Raw genomic sequence first — 22,101 nt, forward strand, 5'->3', positions numbered from 1 at the left:
GTAAAACCAACCTTGCCTGATCCGCCGAAATTCGATGGAACCAGGAAAACTTCCGTCCCTGGTTCTTAGAGATGAAAGCGAAATTGGCTGTGGACCGACAGGCATTCGACAATAAAGAAGCACTCTTCGCCTATGTGTACTCCCGGTTGGCGGGAACAGCCCAGAACATGGCCGCTGCTTATTACGAACAGGGCGGTATCGATGGTGCTCGCTCCCAGATCTGTTTCTCGACTACTTGAACCGTCGGTACGGGGACCCGAACGCAAAGGCACGAGCACTGGATCGACTTCGATCGTTGAAGCAGAAGCCTGATGAGAGTTTCGCCAGTTTCTTCCCAAAGTTCGAGAAAGAGCTTGCCGATAGTGGCGGTGGCGAGTGGGCCGACGTGGTGCAAATCAATTACTTGGAAGGAGCAATTAATAATAGGCTCAAGTCGAGTCTCGTCAGTGCCGTCAGTCTCCCGAAGGATTTCAACAGCTACGCCGAGCTACTCTGACGATTGGCTCGCGCCTAGATAGCCTCAATTTCCACCAACGACAACAAGGCCGCGAGCAGAGGTCAAGAAAGGAGTATGGTCGTTTATCCGACCCGCTCGAGTCCCGAAAAAAGCCCCGTCACCCGGATCGCCAACCACGTCGTCCCCGTCCGATGATCAGATGGATTGGGAACCCGTGAAAGCAAATCGGTTGATAAACGGCAGGAGGGCCCCGGAGGAAAAGCAATTTGTTCCGTTGGAGGAGCGCAAATGTTACGAGTGCGGGAAGCTTGGCCATCTTGCGGCCAAGTGTCCGGGAAGGAGCGGCGGCAGCAGAGAGTCAAGGTCCGTGTCGAAGAGAAGACAAGAAGCTCGAGCAAAGCACCAAGAGCCCGCGGAGAGTTCTAGCGGGGATACCTCCGATGACCATTCGAAACGAGTAGCTCCTGACGAAAATCGCCGTCAGGAGCGCGCAAAGGCTGAGGCGGAATGGGCAACTCAGAAGGACGAGATGGACTGTGAAGGCCTCTACGTAAATTTCGGTATCAATCGAGAGTATTTCACCACGGCCTTCGTTGACTGTGGTTGCCTGTGTTATGGGACCATCAGTGAGCGCCTTGCCCGCAAGCTTCACCTGCCGCGTATTCCGATTAAACCTCGAGCGTTGGAGCAGGTCAACACATTCTCACCCGAGGCCATCTGTGCCGTGACCTACTTCGACTTCGATATCGACGGGTACCAGAAGAAAGAGCTTTTTCTACGTTGTGCGAGACCAGACCGATCCTGTGATTCTGGGCAAGAAGTGGTTGAACCAGGAGGATGTCACCTTGCGATTATCGCAGAACCTCTTGCATATCGGGACGCACGACCATTGGGTGAAAGGCCGAGACCCGAAGGAGGAGGAACGGTGCAACATACGAGGACAGGCGGCGTTCGTGTTCGCCGGAATGGTTCGCCGAGCAAGAAAGTTCAAGCATCGAGACGATGGAGTGCGGATCTTCGCCGCAAGCCTGAAAGACATTGAGAAGGCATTGACCTGAGGAAGAAGTCAGACCCGAGAGAGAAGCTGCCCGTCACTACCACGAGTACCTCCGTCTTCGACCGCGACCAAGCGGACCAACCCCCCCGCGTCGTCGGGGGTGTGATCACAAGATTCAGTTAGAGAGAGGTCCTGATGACAAGGAGAAAGAACCGCCGTGGGGACCATTGTACGGCATGTCACGAGAAGAGCTCATTGTTCTGCGAAAGACTCTCACTGAGCTACTCGACAAGGGTTTCATTCGAGCAAGTAGTTCTCCAGCGTCAGCACCAGTTTTGTTCGTGAGGAAGCCCGGTGGTGGTCTGCGCTTTGCGTGGACTATCGAGGATTGAATGCGATCACCAAGAAAGACCGATATCCCTTGCCGTTGATCGAGGAAACTTTGCGGTCGCTGTCCAAGGCCAAGTGGCTCACCAAACTTGACGTTATCGCAGCATTTCACAAGATTCGCGTCGAGGAGGGAGACGAGTGGAAGACAGCATTCAGAACACGTTACGGACTCTACGAATGGCTTGTCACGCCATTCGGGTTGACGGTGCTCCGCAACGTTTCAGCGTTACATAAACCACACGTTGCGAGATTTCCTCGACGAGTTCTGTTCCGCTTACATTGACGACATCTTGATCTACTCGAGCGGTTCGCTCGCAGATCATCGCAACAAAGTCAGGCAGGTCCTTGCTCGACTGCGAGATGCAGGCCTGCAGATTGATATCGACAAGTGTGACTTTGAGGCAAAGAGTGTCAAGTACCTGGGCTTCATCGTCGAAGCCGGAAAGGTATCCGCGTGGACCCGGAGAAGGTGCAGGCAATTCAGCAGTGGCAGCGACCCCGTTCTGTCAAAGGCGTCAGAAGCTTTCTGGGGTTTGCCAACTATTACCGGCAATTCATTCCCAGATTCTCCAACATCGCCGCGCCTCTAACGGCGTTAACAAAGAAGGATGCGGTGTTTGCGTGGTCGAAGGAGTGCGACAAGGCCTTCGAGGAGTTGAAGGCTCTTCTGACCAGTGCGCCGGTCCTTGCGCAATGGGATCCGGATAGAGAGACGATTGTGGAGACGGATTCATCCGGTTATGTCACAGGAGTTGCGCTCTCGCAAAAGGGCGATGACGGCATCATGCGGCCTGTGGCCTTCTTCTCAAAGAAAACGCACCGGCGGAGTGCAACTACCCAATCCACGATAAAGAGCTGCTGGCGATCATTCGCTGCCTTGAGCATTGGGACGCCGAATTGAGGAGTGTGAAGTCCTTTACCGTTTTGACGGATCATCTCAACCTCCGTTACTTCACCAAGAAGCAGCAACTGAGTGAACGTCAGGCGCGATGGGCTGAGACGCTATCGCGGTACAGCTTCACCATCAAGCATCGACCGGGCAAAGAAGCCGTCGTACCGGACACGCTGTCTCGACGAGAACAGGACATGCCGCACAGCGCCGAAGATGATCGGTTGCAAGGACGACGTGTTCAGCTGCTGCAACGTAACAAGGGTGGCCTGGTGACAAAAGTCAAGAGCGGTTATGTCACCAAGGGCGACACGGATCAACCCGATGACGCAACAACTGACCAAGACGACTCAATCGAAAACCCTTTCTCGGACCCGGAACTGCAGAAGTTATGGGACGAAGGTGTCAAGAAGCACAATCGTTATTGGCTCATCCGAAAGGCCGTACAGCAAGGCGAGAGGCGTCTGCCGTCGCATTGGGGACTGCCCGTGATGCTCTCGGAATGCTCGATTGACGATGGACAGCGGCTCTGCTGGCGAGAGCGAATTTGGGTGCCGAACCAAGAACCCTGCGCGCGGCTTATGCAGGAGACGCATGACTCAACGCTTGCAGGACACCCGGACGGGACATGCTGAAGTCCTTGTTGAGCCGCAAGTTTTATTGGCCAGGCCTCGATTCAGACGTGCGTCAATTTGTGAGAAATGTGTGTGGCCGAAGCAACATTTGGCGAGAGAAGCGTCGCGGTTTATTGAAGCCGCTACCTATTCCAGACAGGATCTGGTCGGAGCTGTCAATTGACTTTGTGACAGACCTGCCACCAACCAAGTCGAACGGTTCGACCAACCTTATGGTCGTGACGGACAGACTGTCCAAAAGTGTCGTTCTTGAGTCATTGAAGGACATCACGGCCGAGACGACGGCCAGAGCATTGCTACGGAACGTGGTGCAACACCATGGCGTGCCGCGCGCGATCGTCACTGACCGTGGCACGCAATTCACCAGTAGACTATGGCAGAGGCTCTGCGAGCTGCTACGCGTGAAGCAAAGATTGTCTACGGCGTGGCATCCGAGACTGACGGTGCAACAGAAAGGGCGAATCAGGAAGTCGAGAGATATCTGAGGATCTTTGCTGCTTATGCTCAGGATAACTGGGAAGAGCTGTTGCCAGCGGCCATGATGGCCATCAACAATCACAACTCGACGTCGACAGGCCTGAGCCCGTTCTTTATCACGCATGGGTATCATGTTGACCCGATACAAGTCAAGGAGAAGTTACGGACGGACGGAAGGTCCCCAGTGACCAGGGCTGAAAGCATTGTGCAACGATTTCGAGAGGCAACGGAATGGGCCCAGGCGGCAATTGCGTCAGCGCAAGAGCAGCAAGAGAAGAACGCCAATTCGCGAAGACAGCCGTCAGACCAGTTCAAGCCTGGAGACAAGGTATGGCTGCGACTTCGCAACATCCGATCCAATCGGCCATCCAAGAAGCTCGATTGGCTGTCGGCCAAGTACACCGTCCTGGAGACCATTGGGTCACACGCGTGCAGGCTGGACACGCCTGGGAATACACAACGTGTTCCACGTGTCGCTCTTACGCTTAGCAGCGGACGATCCGCTACCGTCACAGACGTCGGATGACTACCGCCCACCGGCCATTTTGACGGACGATGGCGAGCTGTGGGAAGTGGAAGAGATTCTGGACAGGAAGAAAGTCGGGAGAGAGTGGAAAGTGTTGGTGAAATGGGTCGGGAGCTCCGCTTATAAGCTCGTGCCATCTTCGAGAGCTTTCCTTTCTTTTCTTTTCTTCTTCTTTTCTCCTTAGCTTTAGGATACTCGTCGCAGTCGCTCAGCTAGTTGTCAACACACTCAGTTGAGACCGTTACATTAGCCCTTAACTTCCTTAATACTCTTTAATTACTAGAAATATATATTAAAGCTATAGATTTTATTAAGAACCTAATCTTATACTATAGCCTTATTATAGGTCTATTATAAGCTTAAAAGATAGTAGTACTTACTTAAGAAAGAGAAGATAATAAGGTCGTCCTAAGAAACCTTAATAAGTATAAAGCCTTTATTAAAAACGCTTAGTATAAACTAATAATATAAGAACGTATAGCCTTTTAACTCTTATAATAAGAGATTACTATAGGCTAAATAATTTATTATATAGACCCCTATAAGTATTTATTTTACTAGCTAGATAGATCCTTTTAAAGAGGCTATATAGCTTACTTCTTTTACTTAAAAGATATAGTATACTAGACCCTTAAAGAGCTAATCTTAGTTAAGTCTATACTCTTTATAGCCTTTCTCTCTTATATACTTATAAAGGCTAAAGCTAACTATAGCTCTTTAAAGCTTAAGGTCTCTTACTTTATTTAAGCTATTAAAAAGATATATACTATAGTATAGTTATTTACGCTACTATTAATTATACTTATAGATTATTTAGTAACTAAGTAAATAGTAAGGAAAAAGACTATAAATACTACTAGTACTAATAAAGCTAATAAGAGGCTAATTAGCTATTTAATTTACCTTTTATAATATAACTTATAAGTATATTACTTACTAAGAAAAAAGAACTTTATTTTTAATACTTTAAGTAAACTACTAGCCTTTAAGATAAATAAGCTAATAGCGTATTAATAGCTTAACTATAGTATAATTAATAATATACTAATAATAAGTAAAGCTATTATAGCTTTTAAAGTTAAAGCTTAGTTTAAAGTAAGATATATCTTATTTTTATATAAGATAACCTCTTATATTACTAAGCTAATAATAGATTTATATACCTTAATATCCCTTAAAATATAACTTAATAACTTTTTATAGCTACTTATAATAAAAGAAACTATTATAAGCTCTTTTAAATACTAAATAAGCTTAAAAGTATTATAAAGTAAGTAAAGGTATATATATAAGTACTATTTATAAGATAATATTAATAAGCTTTATAAAGCTCTTTTATATATAGCTAGCCTATATATATATATATAGGATCTAGCCCTCTATATATAACTATATAGCTTAAGCTATAGCTTAAGCTTATAACTTATAATAGTTAAAGACTTTTATATAATACCCTTTATTTAGTATAGCGCGGCGCTACTTTATTAATAGTATTTATATAATTAAGCCTTAAGCCTTTTATACTACTAGCTTTACCTTATTATTTTTTATTAATTATACTAGCCCTACTAGCCCTATTATCCCTATACTTATTAACTAAGGTAGCTAGTACTTAGCTTTATACTTATTAGCTAGCTAGCTATCTAAATAAAGGCGTACTTTATTATATACGCCCTTAAGCGGCTAGTAGCTAGCTTAGATATATATAAGCCTTAGGTTACCTATCCCCTTAGCCTTAGGTAGCCTCCTTTAATAAAAGGTATATAAGGTAGTATCTTTCTTTTCCTTCTTTCCTTCTTTTTCTTTCTTTTTTAACTATAGCTAGAGTAGTAATAATAGCTATAATAGTAATAATAACTTTAACTAATAAGTTCCTTACCTTATAAAATAAAAGGCCGCGTTTTATTATACTAACTTTTATAATAAATATATCTATATCCTTTTCTCTTACCTCCTCTTTCTTAAAGTATATAAAGTGATTTATTAACGCTATATTAGCTATAGCTTATAATAACTTTATTACTACTATTACTCTTACTTATACCTTTACTATTAAGCTTACTACTACTACTATTACTTTTACTACGCTAGCTACTTTTATATTACTTTTTAAAGTAATAATACTATCTCTACTACTACCTATAACGCTTAGCCTCTTAGCCCTTACTTCCGCCTCCTCTACCTTTATAAGTCTATAGTTAAGTAAGCGTAATAAATATTTTCTACTAAGATTTTAAAGTATAAGCGCTAAGTATAAGCTAGAGCTACTCGCGCGGCCCTTTATATATAGTATACGTTATAAGAGCTCCTTTATACTAACTAAGTTAAGCGCCGCTATAGTAATAGCTATTATTAGTATATATATACTAGCCGCGCTTATAAAGTAGCGCTTCTTATCTTACTTACTATAGCGTAAGCTTAAAAAGCTAGCGCGTATAGGTAAGTACAAAGGGCTACTAAGAAGCGCCTTACTACTACTATAGCCGCTTACTATAACCTTTATGCCTTAAAGCGCTAAGGGCTTATCCTTAAGTAAGTTCTTTTTCTTTTACTCTCTTACTTTTATTACTAACTCTTTTAGTAGTAAGGATATTGCCTTTATTACTTTATCGGCGGTCCTTTTAGCCGTGCTTACCGCCGCTACTACTACTACCCCCCGCCGCCGCCGCTATTAACTAGCTCGCGGGCTTAAAGGGCTAACTTAGCGCCTTAAAAAGCGCCTCCGCTACTACTAAGAAAGGGGATAAGGCTAATAAGGATAACGATAATAATAATAAAAGTAAAGATAAAGGTAATAATAATAAAAAATAAGCTTAGGTAGTTTAAGGGCTTTACCTTAAAATAAACGCTATTTTTATTTTTATTTATATTATTATACTTATATTACTATAACTACTTACTTTACTTTACTTACTTTATAGTCCTAGCTTATATTATAAAGTAAGTAAAGGTATAAGCTTAGGTATATATTACGACTATAGTTAGTAGGCTATAGGAGAGCCGGCTATATATATATAATAAAGCAGCTTAGAATAATAGTTAGGATAAGAAGTTACTTAGACTTAGCTTACCTAGAGTATATATAAGCTAAGTAAGCCTTATATAGATAGATTACTACTTAGAAGTATAGCTTACGAGTAAGCTATAGTAAGCTATAAAGGGGATTATAGCTAGGACCGTAATCTAAAGATAGTCTCTATAGGTATATATAGCTACCTACTTTTATTCCTTTAAATAGATAGCTCTCTAGCTTTTAATATAGATCTTTATTACGATTCTATCTTTAATTCTAATTACCTAGTTATAGTCTATAGTCTACGACCTCTAACTTATTACTAACGTAATATATATATTATTACTTAGACCACGCCCTATTATATCTACTAATATAAACCCCTCGATAGGTTTATCTCTTAGGAATAATACTAGTCGTTATACGTTAAAAGCTCTTATTTAATATAATACCGCGTTACTTTAAGTAATATTATAACTATTAATATACTTATATAGTAAGCTAGATTAACTAACTTTAGAACTACTATATTGCCTTAGGATATAATACGCGAAATTATCGCCCTTTAATATAAGGTATAGTTACTTAGGAATAAAGGAGGTAATAGATAAGTTAGGGACCTTAGAGAAGTAATTAAACTAAAATAGCTAAGACTATTCGATAGTACTTATAGTATACTTCGAGACTTTCTTACCTAACTTAAGGCCTACTACCGGTTTTACCTTACTAAACTCTTAGACCTAGTCGAAAAAGTACTTTATATAGGAAATTATTTATCTAGAACGGTACTTACTTAGTTTAGACCTATTATAAGGGATTTTCTTAATAACTAACTAGCGCGATAAGATAATAAGATAGATAAAGTCTTTACTAGTTTCTAAGGATTTAAAGAAGCTATTATAAAGGTATTTAGAATAACTAATAAAGAATAAGAAGCTAAATAGAATCTTTAAGAACTTTAATAAAGGATCTTAGTATTAGATTATACTATAAAGTTCCGTTAAGTTACCTTAAAGCTTAATTAAGATAACGAACTTCTTATATTACGATTCTATAATAGGCTTAAAGAAGAAGTTAAAGACGAGCTCTATAAGGAAAATCGACCTAATAACCTTTTAGACTATATTACTATAGTAGTATAAATCGATAATAGATAGTATATATAACGCTAAGAAAAGAAATAAGAAAGAGGAAACTAAAACCCTTCTTATAAAAATAACTTTAGCTAACGCGCTAACTATAAGTAAAAGCATAAAATATAAATAGCCTAGGTATATATAATAAATCCTAGACTAATAGATTTAAGTATAATATAAAAAGGTAAAGGAAAGTATTTTAACTATAGGAAACTTAAATATTACTCTAAAGAATATAAATAACCTCGTAAGGAGAAGAAAACCTACTAGGTACTAGCCTTAAAAGGTAGGAAATACCTAAACGCTATTAATAGATAGGAACTAAAGTATAAACTCCTTAGTTAGACTATATACTATAATAACGAATATATAGTATACTTAAGCGATAAGAATAGTATTAAATAGTTCTTAAAGCTACTAAGGAAAACCTTTATAATAATATAATAAAGGGATCCTAAAATATAGAAATAAGTTAAATTTATAGAACCGGAATACCCTTATCTTAAAGGAGTCTTTTAAGACTAGATTAAGAAGAACGGTAAACGATTCTAAGAAAATATATAAAATAAAAATCGATAATAATAATAGGTAGTCTATAAATAATATAATAAAGAAGATATAAACGTAGCCCTTATACTTATAAGACTTAGATAATAACCTAACGAGGAATAATAAAGTATTAATAATATAAGCTTTAAAGAATAAGAAATACTTAGAGAAATAAAAGATAAGAACGAACTTATACTACTACCCTTACTACTAAGGGAAAATACTACGATTAGAAAACACGCTCTGTACTTTAAAGAATTTAAAGAAATACTTAAAATTAGAACTTAATAAATACCTTAAATTCTTATAGAAAACTAATAAGCTATACTAATTTAATATTAACTAGCACTATATAAAGGAGACTATACTATAGCTATCGCTATAAGTAATACCTTTATAGCTCTATAATAAGAATAGTAACTATAAGGAGAATTTAAAGATAATCTATAAATACTACTTACTTATAAGTACTATAAGTATATTTTATAGATATTATACGTTTACCTAGATTATATAATATAATTTTAGATAAAGGTATAATATAACGCTTTCCTAGTTAGGTTTAAAGGATAAGTACTTTTAAAACCTTACTTAAGTATAAAACTAAACTACTAGAAAATCGATTAACGTTACCTAAATAACGAAGTTATATTATTAGAACCTAATTATAGCACGCTACTTAGATACCGCGATAATTATAGTTTATTAACGAGATATCTTTTAGAGATATATAAAATCTATAAATATACTAAAATAAAGAAATAGTATAACGCTACTTACTTTAAGGTATTTAAACTATTAATCTTTTAAAGACTTATATAATAAATTAAATATAATAAAGAAGATTATAATAAATATATATAAAAATATAAAGAAATAATATTAATAATAAATCGAAGAAGAATACCTAAATAAAATAAATAAGGACTAAGTAAAAAATAAGGTACGCTATCTATAAAAGGGCTATAAACTAGTATAATATAATAAGATCTAAGGACCTTATATATAGTAACGGTAAGCTATAGTAACTAAATAGTATTAGATATCTAAATTATAGGATATTACGCGTATATACTTTTAGACTACGGCGTAATAAGTAATTACGTTTTACTTAAAGTCGTTAACTATTACTAACTTATATAAAGATATAAGAAAGATCTATATAAACTTACGAATATTAAAGGAGAGGCCTTTAACTATAATAACGGAATTATTAATATAAAGATTAATTACCTTAATATTAATATCTAGGGCTATAATAAATAAGTTAACTTTAATATTATAGATATTAAAGAATATAACCTTATATTAAGGCTTCTATAGCTATAAGGGAGTAACTTACTAATTAACTAGAAAACTAGCTAGCTATATTAAAACGAGGATATAAGTTTCTAAGACTAGTAGATTTAAAAGAAAGTAAAATTTTATAATAATTTAGCTACTAAATAAGATAAAAGGGATAACCGTTTAAGTAAATTATTATAGGCTTTAGCAATATAAATAAAAATAGTAACCGAACTAGTAGATATAATAAAATTAACTAATAAGACCTATATACTAACTAATATAGCTATATAACCTAGTATCTAATATAAGTAGAATAAAGGATATAAGATAAAGATTTAAAGAGTTATTACTATTTTAAGGAAAGACCTTAAATAAATTAATAAAGAGCTTAAGTTAAAAGAAACTAGCTCTTAAGAGAAAGAATAAAGCCTATAAGATAAAATAAAGAATATCCCCTAGGAATACTAAAAATATAATAAACTCTTTAAGGAAGAACTTAAGATAGGGTTACCTAAATATAGCTAATAGGACTACGAAATTTATCTTAAAGATAGAATAACGCTAACGTTTTATAAGATCTATAACTTAAATAAAAAGTAACTATAAACGCTATATAACTACCTTAACGAGAATCTATAAAAGGGATATATATAAACGTTAATATCTAAAGTAGGCTACCTAGTTATATTTATTCTAAAGAAAAATAGTAAGCTATAATTAGTTATCGACTATAGACGCTTAAACGATATTATAATAAAGGACTAAATACTATTACTACTTATATCGGAACTATAAGATCGACTATATAGTAAAAAATAGTTTATAGCCCTTAACCTTAAAGGCGCCTATAACTTAATACGTATAAAAAAGGGATATAAATAGATAATAGCCTTTAAAACGAAATTTAGACTATTTAAATATCTAGTAATACTATTTAGACTTATAAATATACTAGCTACCTTTTAACGGATAATTAATAATATCCTATATAAATACTTAGATATCTTTATAGTAGTATACCTAGATAATATCCTAATCTTCTTAGATACCTTAGAAGAATATAAGGAATATATCTATAAGGTACTTTATATACTTTAGAATATAAAGTTATTAGTTAAACTAAAGAAAAGTAAGTTCTATATATAGGAAGTAGATATCTTTAAATATATAATCTTACTAAAAGAGATATAAATATAATAAGATAAGATTAACTTAGTTAAAGAATAGCTAACGCTAAAGAACGTTAAGGACGTATAAAGTTTCCTAGGATTTATAAATTACTACTAATAATTTATTAAAGATTTTAAAAAGATTATAGTACTACTATATAACTTAATAAAGAAGGAAAAAGAATTTATATAGGACGATAAAGCTAATAAAGCTTTCGATTATATTAAGACTACGATTATATAAGAACTAGTTTTAACTACCTTTAATTTAAAATAATAAATCGAACTTAAAACTAATATATTAAACTTTACTCTAAGAGTATAAATCGGATAAAAAGATAATAAAGGAAGACTATAACTAATTATATTTTGCTCGAAAAAGCTATATAGCGTAGAACTTAATTACCTTATCTATAATAAAGAAATCCTTATAATTATTTAAGCTTTTAAGGAATTTCGATACTACCTTCTTAAAAGTAAGTATAAAGTTAAGGTTTATATAGATTATAAGAATATCTTATACTTTATAATAATATAATAGTTAAACGGACGATAAATCTAATAGGCTAAATATTTATTAGAATTTAACTACGAAATAATCTATAGAAAAGGAATAGAAAACGGTCGAGCTAATACCTTTAGTCGACGAAGTAACTATAATATAGGAGCACCTATAGCGGAAGGATAGCTTCTAGAAATTAACGAAAACGGGAACTACTAGTAATAATAGCTAAATATAATATTTAAAGTATAACCTAATAACTTAATATACTAAAAGATCCTAAAATAAATAAAAGAATATAAAGTACTAAACGAATATAATATAGAATATTTAGAAGTTCTAATATATAAAAATAAAATCTAGATACTACTAGAATTATAAGATAAAGTTATATAAGATATATATAAATATCTAATAGATAGATACTAAGGAATCTAAAGAATAATAGAATAGATTAAACGATAATATAACTTCCTATAGCTTAAGGAAGTAGTATAATAAGTTATTAAAGAATATAAACCTTACGTATAAAGTAAAGCTAAACGATATAAACTATATAGAGAATTATAACCGCTACTAGTACTAGAGAAACTATAGGATTTAATAGTTTTTAATTATATTATAAAGCTATTACTATTAAAAGAACCTATAACTAATATTAAGTATAATAGTATATTCGTTATTACTAATAAACTAACGAAGTATAAGTACTTCTTACTATATAAAGAAGTAAGTAATATAGAAGAGCTAGTATATATATTCCTATAAATAATTATTAGTAATTATAGACTATTAAATAAGATTATCTTTAATAAAGGAAGTACGTTTATAGCTAAGTTTTAGTAAGCTCTTATAGTATAATTAAGAACGAAATATAAGCTTAGTATAGCTTATTACCTATAAATAGATAGATAAATAAAACGACTTAACTAAACGCTTAAATAATATTTATAATACTATATTAGCTATAAATAAAACAATTAAGTTAAATAGCTACTAATAGTATAACTAGCTTATAATAGCTTAGTTATAGAAATAACTAAGCTCTTACTAGTATATGCTAATTATAGATATAACCTAGAAGTATTTAAGGTTACTTAATAAGGACTATAAGTAGAACGAGCGATACTATAAGTAGATTAGCTATAAAAATTATATAAAGAAATATAATAAGAACTTTAATTTATTAAAGAACGAATATCTACTTACTATAATCGGAAAAGATTATAAGGACTAATCTTTTAAGAGGGAGATATAGTCTACCTTATATAACGAAATATTAAAATAAAACGACTAAGTAATAAATTAGATTTTAAGAAACTTAGACTATTTAAGGTTAAGAAAACTATTTTAAAAGCTAACTATAAACTTTTACTACTAACGATAATACGGATATACCTAATATTTTATATCTTATTATTAGAACTAGTACTACGAAACGTTAAACTATAGGATAAAATCGAAGTTAATAATAATTAAGAATATAAAGCTAAATAAATACTAAATATAAGAAAATAAGGTTAATAATAAGAATACCTTATTAAGTAGAAGGGATATAGACTAAAAGAAAATACCTAGGAACTACTTAAGTACTTAACCTACTATAGTTCTTTACTTCGATAGTTTTACTAGTAAAATCTACCCTAGGTATTATAAAATCGCCTAACGAACTAATAGTATTTTAATTAATTATATTAAATCTACCTAGAAACTAAATATCGACTACCGCTTTAGATTCTTAGCGCTTAGCCTCGTTAAGGTTATCTAAGGAACGAAGGCCCTAATAGACTATCTTAGTACCCTTTATCTTTAGCTAGCGCTTTTAACGGCGAAGCTACGCTAAACGAGCTAAGGCTTCGTTTAGGTCGGCTTAAGCTTTTAATATTCGCTCCTTAGTAATTCCTTCTTTTTTATCTAATCGATCGGACTTTAGATTTATTTAGGATACTAGGAAATATATTAGCTATAAATAATAGGTAGGATAACGAAGTTACTTATAGGAGCTAATCGCTACGCCTAACGTATCGTAGGAACGACCCCGCTATATATATTTAGTATACTTAGAAGATTTCTCTAGTATTTTATAGCGGAAGCCGCGTAATAAATAAAAAGAATATAGTATAACGTTAAAACTAAGATAATTAATAGACTTAGCTAAACGAATACGCTTAAGGGTCTTACGAGAACGATCCTTTAATACGCGACTAAATATATTATTAGTAGTATATCCTAAGGGATAGAAAGGATAAAACGGGGAATATATATATACGCGATAAGGGTATATTTATATACGGCGGCTAAGGCAGTAGTAGGTCTTACGGATAAGACTAAAAGGAGGGGAGATATCGTATTATAACTACGGTTAGCGGGCCGTAGGAGAGCTAGCTATATATACGTAATAAGGCGGCTCGGAATAATAGTTAGGATAAGAAGTTACTTAGACTTAGCTTACCTAGAGCGTATATAAGCTAAGTAAGCCTTATATAGATAGATTACTACTTAGGAGCATAGCTTATAAGTAAGCTATAGTTCTTACGAAAAGAAATATAAGAAGTATATATAAAATATATAAAGGTAAAATTAGAAGTAAGGGGTCGGATAGGTAAGGTAGAGAGATTTAATTCTTATAGGGGCAGTAATAAAGGTAAGGGAGTAATTATTATATTGCCTTAATTATCCTTCTTTCCTCTATTTAACGCCCCTCTTTATACCTATCTAGTATCTTAATTAATAAAGAAGATCTTACTTAAAGAAGCTACTAATATCCTTTTAACTACCGAGCTTTTTACCGGTTTTTCCCCTCTTTTCTAGCCGTTGCCGGTATATCCGTCTTATCTTTCGCTACCTTTATAGGAAGCTATCGCTACTTCTACTTCCCCTTATACCCCCTACCCTCCTTTCTATACCTCTTTTTAGCTCCTTCTTCCTTCTTCTATACCGGGTGTTTTTAGCTTCCTTAGTCCCTCGTACTAAGGGATATCTCCGAGAACTACGAAATGCTACACGACATACCCCTTAGCTATAGCCTGCCCCAAGGCATAGCTAATACGGCTTTAGGCTAGTAAGCGTATAGAGGCGGTTCTTTGCCCTATACTTCTCCCTTTACTGAGGAAAGCAAGGGCCCTTTAGGTCCCTAGGCTCTTTTAGACCTACTTAAGGAAAGGGCCTAAAGAAGGGAAAGTCCTATAAGAAAGGGGGCCTTCTTAGAAGGGAAAAACCTAATTAAATAGGGGGCCCTTTAAAGGGAAAAACCTCTTCCTTTTCTTTAGCTATAGTCGTTACCTTCTCGTACGTGCTATTAGCTCCTCTCGTAGACTCTTAAGGCGGGCCTCTAAGGACAGCTTCTCTTAAACGTCTTCTAGCCCTATTTACTATAAAAAGACAGCTAGCTTCTACTTTAGTAGGGGCTTCGTAAGACCGTTGGCTTTTATCGATACCGTTAGAACCTAACGGACGGAAATAAGTCCCCTTTAGACCTCTTAGCGTAACTAATACTAGTAGATATCGATATACCGTAGCCGGGTCGATAGCTTACTATTTTCCTCTATAAGAATTTATATAGTCTGCGTGTTATCGCATTCTATAGCTAATAGGGACGGAATTTATAGTCGTAACGATATTAGTAGCCGGCTAAGGAAAATCGCTTCTTTTAACGCTTCTAAAAGAGCTAGTAGCTCTGCCTTTATACTAGAAGTTATAACGGTAGCTTATTTCGAAGCTCTCTAAGTAATAGTTCCTCTAAAAAGGGATATAATATACCCTTATAAGCTCTTTCTATCTAAGGAATTATCCGTAAAGGACGAATCGCTCGAATAAAGGAAGATTTCGGTAGCTAATTTCCTTCCCTACCCTCCTAGGCGTAGACTATATAACCTCGTTAAATAGAGATAAAGGATTACTTAGTCTACTACTTCTTAGTACCTAGGGCTAGGATTCTAGTTATGCCTAGCTAGCCGGGAGACTATAAAAGAGATATCCGGTCTAGTAGAAATAGCTGAAAAAAGCAGGGAGCCTACCTTCTATTAATATTAGTGTTTCTCTTACTCCCTAGCTTAAAAGGACGGATTAGGTAAAAGCTCTTCGTCTAATATAAGCGTAGAGGGAAGCTTCTTATCGAGGGAATTAAGGAGGAATTTATAAGCGACCTTATCGATATAGGCGTCTTAGGTAAGCTAGATTATCTATTAGGACCTATTCTTAAGGATTCGTATCCCTAGGAACTACTTTAGCTCCCCTAGCCTAGTTATCTTATACCTTTATTATAGGCCTCGTATAGCCTCCCTTATAGTAGCTTCTTCCTCTTTTAGGTACGCTTAGATAATATCGTTAACGTAGAAAAAGACTGTGATTTTACCCTTCTATATTATATACGGTTCCTAAGGGACTTTCGTAAAGCCTAGGGCTTCGAGGGAACCTATTAAATGCTATTGCTAAAGAAGGGGTAATCTTCTTAGTCCGTATAGAGCTTTCCTAAGCTATAGAGCCTTTCCTAGCTATTAAAAGCCTAGTAGAAGGCGTATATAGATAACTTCTTCTTCTTCCTTAAGTAGGCAGTTAATAAAGGCGTTAACTATATCTATCTATTTAAGTTCGAGGTCGAATTCTGCTGCTATAGCTATAAGGGTCCGAAAAGACATCCCTACTAGGGTGGTTGCCCTAGTAGGTAGATCCCCTTTTTCCTATTAATTCCTATAGACAACTAGCCGGGCTTTGCACTTTTAAAGGAAGCCGTGTTTATTAGTCTTATAAATAAAGACCTACTTATAGCTAAGGACCTATTTTCCTCTTACTTTTTCCTTAAGGACCTCTTCGAAAGACCCTATCTCTTTATATAAGGCTAGGTAGTCTTTCTAGGCCTAGAAAAACTAGTCTCTAAAGGGGTGTTTTTCTAGCTGCTTCTAGTTTGCTAGTAGGTCTAAGAGGTCTCTTTTATATACCTTCCTTGCTAATAGCTATGGCTTAAAGAGCCGGCCTACTATAAATGCTCCGTAGAAACCGTCTTCTATTAGCGTTAGATAGAAGTCGGAAAAACGATCGAAATAGGGGAAAGGTTAGTCTTCTTTCGTATCGGGCCTTATACCTTCCTTTACTTCTCGAAGCAGGGATAAAAAGGCAGCCGGATAATCCTTCGAGAAAGGTGCCTTTCCTACCCCCTTAGGGGTCGAGACGGGAAGACTAACTAAAAAAGCTGCTTCTAGATCTTCTTCTTATATAGGAGGAGGCGTAGGTAGGTAGGCGTATTCTAGCTCTACCGCTTTCCTATAGTCTCCTTCTTCGTTTAGATTATCTAATCTAGTAGCTTCCTCTTTTTCTTCTTCGAAGTCGGCGTTATCCTCGACTGCTTTAACGTTAGTTTCTTCTTCCGTTTCTTTATCTAGGACCTCTTCTTAAGACTATTAGGAAAGGGGGATTTAAATCTTCTAAATTAGCTAACGTTAAGAGAGTAAGAGGGGCTATTAATCCCTCTTTCCGTCGAAGAAGCTAGATTTATCGAAAATTATATCCTTAGTCGAAATAACCTTCTATAGAAGAGGAATCTAGATCCGGAAGATATTTATAGAATTATAACTAACGAGGTAACTAATAAAGGCTCTCGGATTAAGCTTTCTTTTCTTCTTCCTTTTTAGCTATATATCGGTAGTTATTGCGTATGCCTTATAGCTATAGGCACGAAGGTAGGCTAGCGAGGCCCTCTTCTTCGTAAAGAGCTCGAGGGGGAATTTCTAGTCTATTCCTTAGGTCTTAAAAAGGGTCTCTAGGTCCCTATAGTCCCTTAGTCCCCTAGGGTCCCTTAGGGTCCGGTTCCGAAGGTAATAGGCGGTCTTAACGACTTCCCTTTAAAGGTCGTATAGAAGCTTTATAGTAAGTCTTATCGTACGGGCCCTTTCTATTATAGCACCCCCTAATCTTTCTGCCCCTCCGTTCTAGGCCTAGGTATTCGGTGCTAACGGGAGGGGTAAAATGCCCCTTTTTCGAAGCTAATTTATAATATCCTTCGTAAATAGCTCTCCGTCTAACCGTATCTTCTTTACCTCGTAGCTAAAGTAGGATTTTATCTAGTTAACGAAGTCCCGGAGGGCAAACTAGTTATGCTTACTTAGGTAGGTCCGTAAGAAATAGGGGAAAACTATCCCTAAAAAAGCGTCTATAAAAAACATTACCCTAACGAAGCTTTCTTAATCCCTAGAGACGTCGGTCTAGTCGACCTAAATTTCCTTACACGGCTAGTCCGGCCGTAAAGGCGTTTGTCTAGAAATTCGTCTCCTAGTCTTCCCTTAGCCGTAGTATTCGCATTCGACGGTCTTTAGGCCCCTTATTCGTACGCCTTATTATTAACCTAGTTTATATAAAGCTAGGGGGCCCGGGTAACTAAGTCGTGCGTGCTAAAGAAGACCGTCTCCTTAGGCTGCCGGAAGAGGGTCTTTTATAGTAGACCTATTCCTCCTAGTAGGGAAAGCTAACTTCTCGAGAGATTCCTTCCTAAAGATAGGTCGGAATTCGAGAATAAATTAACCGAATTTCTCCTCGATAAGCCTAATAGTCTAATTCTTCTAGACTAGCCTCGTAGGTTTAGACGTCGTATCCTAGAAGATTCCTTCTTCTTAAAGAAGGCGGAAGGAAATTAGGCTCGTTGAAAATCGAGGGTAAAAAGCTATCCTTTTTCGTCGAAGAATTCATATAGACCCATTAGGTAACTTTATCGTAAAATTCACCCTTCCGTATCCCTCTATCTATACGGTTAATTCCCCGGCAATAAGGTATTCCCTCCGTGCCTTCTTAAAGGACCGGAATCGTAAGAGTATATTATAAATATCGAGGGACGTACTAGAGTTAAGGATAGCTGATTTTCGTAGGGGATAGTCGGAGGGCTCTAACGGTTGGTCTTAGCCTTATTGACCCGTAGGGAAGACGAAGGCCGGATTTACTATACTAACGATTTTTCCTCGAATTTACGGTAGCGGCGTTAGTTACTATTTCTTAGCAACCCGAATCTCGTCTATCTTCTTCTATAACGAGGGGTCCTCCTTAAGAGACTATTATACTATTTCTCGTAGCCTCTTTAAAGGGTTGATTCCTTTAGGTTGGTTTTCCTCGAAGACCTGCTAGCAGTCTTCTAGCCGATAGGGCTTTTTGCATGCTTAGTAGGTAGGTCGATTCCTTCTCGTTCGTTTCTTCGAGGAATCTTCGTCCCGGTCCGGAAGGTCTACTTAGAAACCCCCCCTTTTTACCCCTTATTACTAATTTTAACGAAGAGGTTCGATTTCGACTAGTTCCCTGATTTTTCGACTAACGGACTGAAAGGTCTATTAGGGGACTAGTCGGGCCGGCCTGACTAACGGGACCGGGGTCGGGCCCGGAGTAAGATGCGGAGCCGGGAACGGGCCTGGGGCCGCAGCTGCAGTTAACGACGGCGTTGAGGCTCTCGAGGGAGGAGGAGCCGAAGGAGCAATAGCTATAGCAGCAGCAGCGGGGGCCGCAGCAATAGGGGCTGCAGCAGCTGCAGGGGCAGCATGTCGAGCCGTCTAGGTCGAGTGCTAGCCACGAAGGAATAAGACTGCTTATTATTATACTCGAGCAGCTTCTTCGTTTAGTTCCCGGCTAGCCTCTCGAAAGATAGTCAAGTATCCGTTACTAATAGGCTTTATTAGCAGAGATATATCCCGTAGCTACTAGCCGGAAAGAGCTTCTATAAGGAAGTATTAGTTAGCTTCCTCGAGGATCTCTTCCTACTTAGCTAGCCACGAAGAAGCTAGTAGGTTCCTAGCAGAAAAGGCTCCTAGGTAGGCCGTATAGGTCTTCTTAATACGGTTAGTTATATAACCTCTCGAGGGAGCTATCGAGGTCTCGAGCTTTAAAAGCCACTGCCTAGGAGTCTCTTCCTCTTAAAGAGTAATTAGCTTTACGGCACTAACGGATTCCGTTATTGCTATATAAGCAGTAGTTAGCAGCTTCGTCTCGTAAAGGTATTCCTTTCGGTGACTTTCGTAGTCGCCTAGGGTAGTAGAAAAAGCTCTCTGCTATATAGAGGTTAGCTCGGAGAAGAGGGTAGCTCCCTCTATAAAGTCCGTTACCCTAGGACGAAGAGGGGGCTCGAGAGGGTCCTACTTATTAGAGAAGACTAAATTATAGATAGTTCTATCTATACGAGCCCGTAGCTCCTTTACCTACTTATCCTAATCTTAGGGCTCTATAAGAATCGTCCTATAGACCGTTAGGACGGCAGAGGAGTCGTTTTTCGATATTATTACGGGGAAGGGTAGAAAAGTCGGGTAAAAATCGGCTTTTCTAGTAAGAGGGGTAAAAGGAAGCTACGAGGGATGTAAGAAAGGTGCCTTTTATAGCAGCCGGAAGGTATAGGAATTCTATTCCTCCCGGGCTTATAACTCTCGCAAAAAGAAATACGAGAAGTATATATAAAATATACGAAGATAAAATTAGAAGTGAGGGGTCGGATAGGCAGGGCAGAGAGATTTAATTCTTATAGGGGCAGTAATAAAGGTAGGGGAGTAATTATTATATTGCCTTAATTATCCTTCTTTCCTTTATCTAACGCCCCTCTTTATACCTATCTAGCATCTTAATTAATAAAGAAGATCCTACTTAAAGAAGCTACTAATATCCTTTCGACTACCGAGCTTTTTACCGGTTTTTCCCCTCTTTTTTAGCCGTTGCCGGTATATCCGTCTTATCTTTCGCTACCTCTATAGGAAGCTATCGCTACTTCTGCTTCCCCTTATGCCCCCTACCCTCCTTTCTATACCTCTTTTTAGCTCCTTCTTCCTTCTTCTATACCAGGTGTTTTTAGCTTCCTTAGTCCCTTATGCTAAGGGATATCTCCGAGAACTACGAAATTAGGCCACGCTTCGCGATAATAGTAAGCTATAAAGGGGATTACGGCTAAGACTATAATCTAAGGATAGTCTCTATAGGTATATATAGCTACCTACTTTTATTCCTTTAGATAGATAGCTCTCTAGCTTTTAATATAGATCTTTATTACGATTCTATCTTTAATTTTAATTACCTAGTTATAGTCTATAGTCTACGACCTCTAACTTATTACTAACGTAATATATATATTATTACTTAGACCACGCCCTATTATATCTACTAATATAAACCCCTCGATAGGTTTATCCCTTAAGAATAATACCGGTCGTTATAGTACGGTCTATTAAAAGAAGGTTAATAATTTATAAAATAAAAAAGAAAGAAAAGTTATAAGGGCTTTTACTTTATATAGGCCTAAACTAAGGTCTAGGCTAAGTTTATATATAAGCGGCCTCTATACTTATATAGGCTAAGCTTAGACTTCTCTTTTTTTTTCCTCTTATAAATTATTAACCTTCTTTTAATATACTATACCTAAGCTTATACCTTTACTTACTTTATAATAATATAATCTACCTTTTATTTTACTCTCTCTTTATCCCTATATATAGAATAGCTATTTTTAGCTACCTTTAAATCTAATATTTAATTACTTAGTTTAGTTAAACTACTTACGCTAGTATATATATACGTAAAATATTTATATTCTTATAGTTATAAAATTAAAATAAATATAATACTTAGTTCGATTAAGTAATTAAAAGCCTTTTATAATAGTAGGGCTTTATATAATTAAGAGCGGTATTACTATACCTTAGTAAGTTTAATAGCTTTTTTATAGAGCTTAAGCTATAGCTATTTTATATAAAAGTAAAGCTTTATACTAATAGCGCTATAATAAGGGATATCTATACTTAATTTAACTATCTTTATATAAGCTTATCCTTATACCTATAAAGGTATCTCTTACTATTTATATATACTAGTATAAATAGACTAGCTAACCTCTTTATAAAGCTTTATACTAATTATAGCGAACTTATTATAGCTAAGTTAGTAGGCTAGGAGCTTATAATACTCTATTAAAAGTAAAGTAAAGTAATTCTAGCTTACTTTATATAGTTTAAAGAAGTACTATATTAAGTAGATATATATAGCTAGCTTAATATAGTAAAGTATAATTACCTTATTATAAGCTTAAATATAAATTAGTATACCTATTTAGGTAAAAGGTTTATATTA

General features: G+C 36.3%; 2 protein-coding genes across 2 annotated transcripts; both read left to right on the top strand.

The window, feature by feature from the left end:
- Nucleotides 1–1,690: 1,690 nt before the first annotated feature.
- Nucleotides 1,691–3,368, top strand: HRG_04321 (reverse transcriptase (RNA-dependent DNA polymerase) domain-containing protein; the record flags this gene model as incomplete). Its single annotated transcript, XM_044862792.1, has 7 exons — nt 1,691–1,795; nt 1,861–1,938; nt 2,069–2,290; nt 2,449–2,581; nt 2,656–2,809; nt 2,861–3,221; nt 3,321–3,368. 7 exons carry the CDS (start codon nt 1,691–1,693, stop codon nt 3,366–3,368), a joined length of 1,101 nt encoding a protein of 366 aa, XP_044721406.1.
- A 373-nt stretch (nt 3,369–3,741) lies between these two features.
- HRG_04322 (Pol) lies at nt 3,742–4,371 on the top strand (the record flags this gene model as incomplete). Its single annotated transcript, XM_044862793.1, has 1 exon — nt 3,742–4,371. One exon carries the CDS (start codon nt 3,742–3,744, stop codon nt 4,369–4,371), a length of 630 nt encoding a protein of 209 aa, XP_044721407.1.
- Between the last annotated feature and the right edge of the window lie 17,730 nt (nt 4,372–22,101).

The sequence above is a fragment of the Hirsutella rhossiliensis genome (genome assembly GCF_020360975.1).
Source record: "Hirsutella rhossiliensis strain HR02 chromosome Unknown scaffold00004, whole genome shotgun sequence".
Classification (NCBI taxonomy): Eukaryota; Fungi; Ascomycota; class Sordariomycetes; order Hypocreales; family Ophiocordycipitaceae; genus Hirsutella; species Hirsutella rhossiliensis.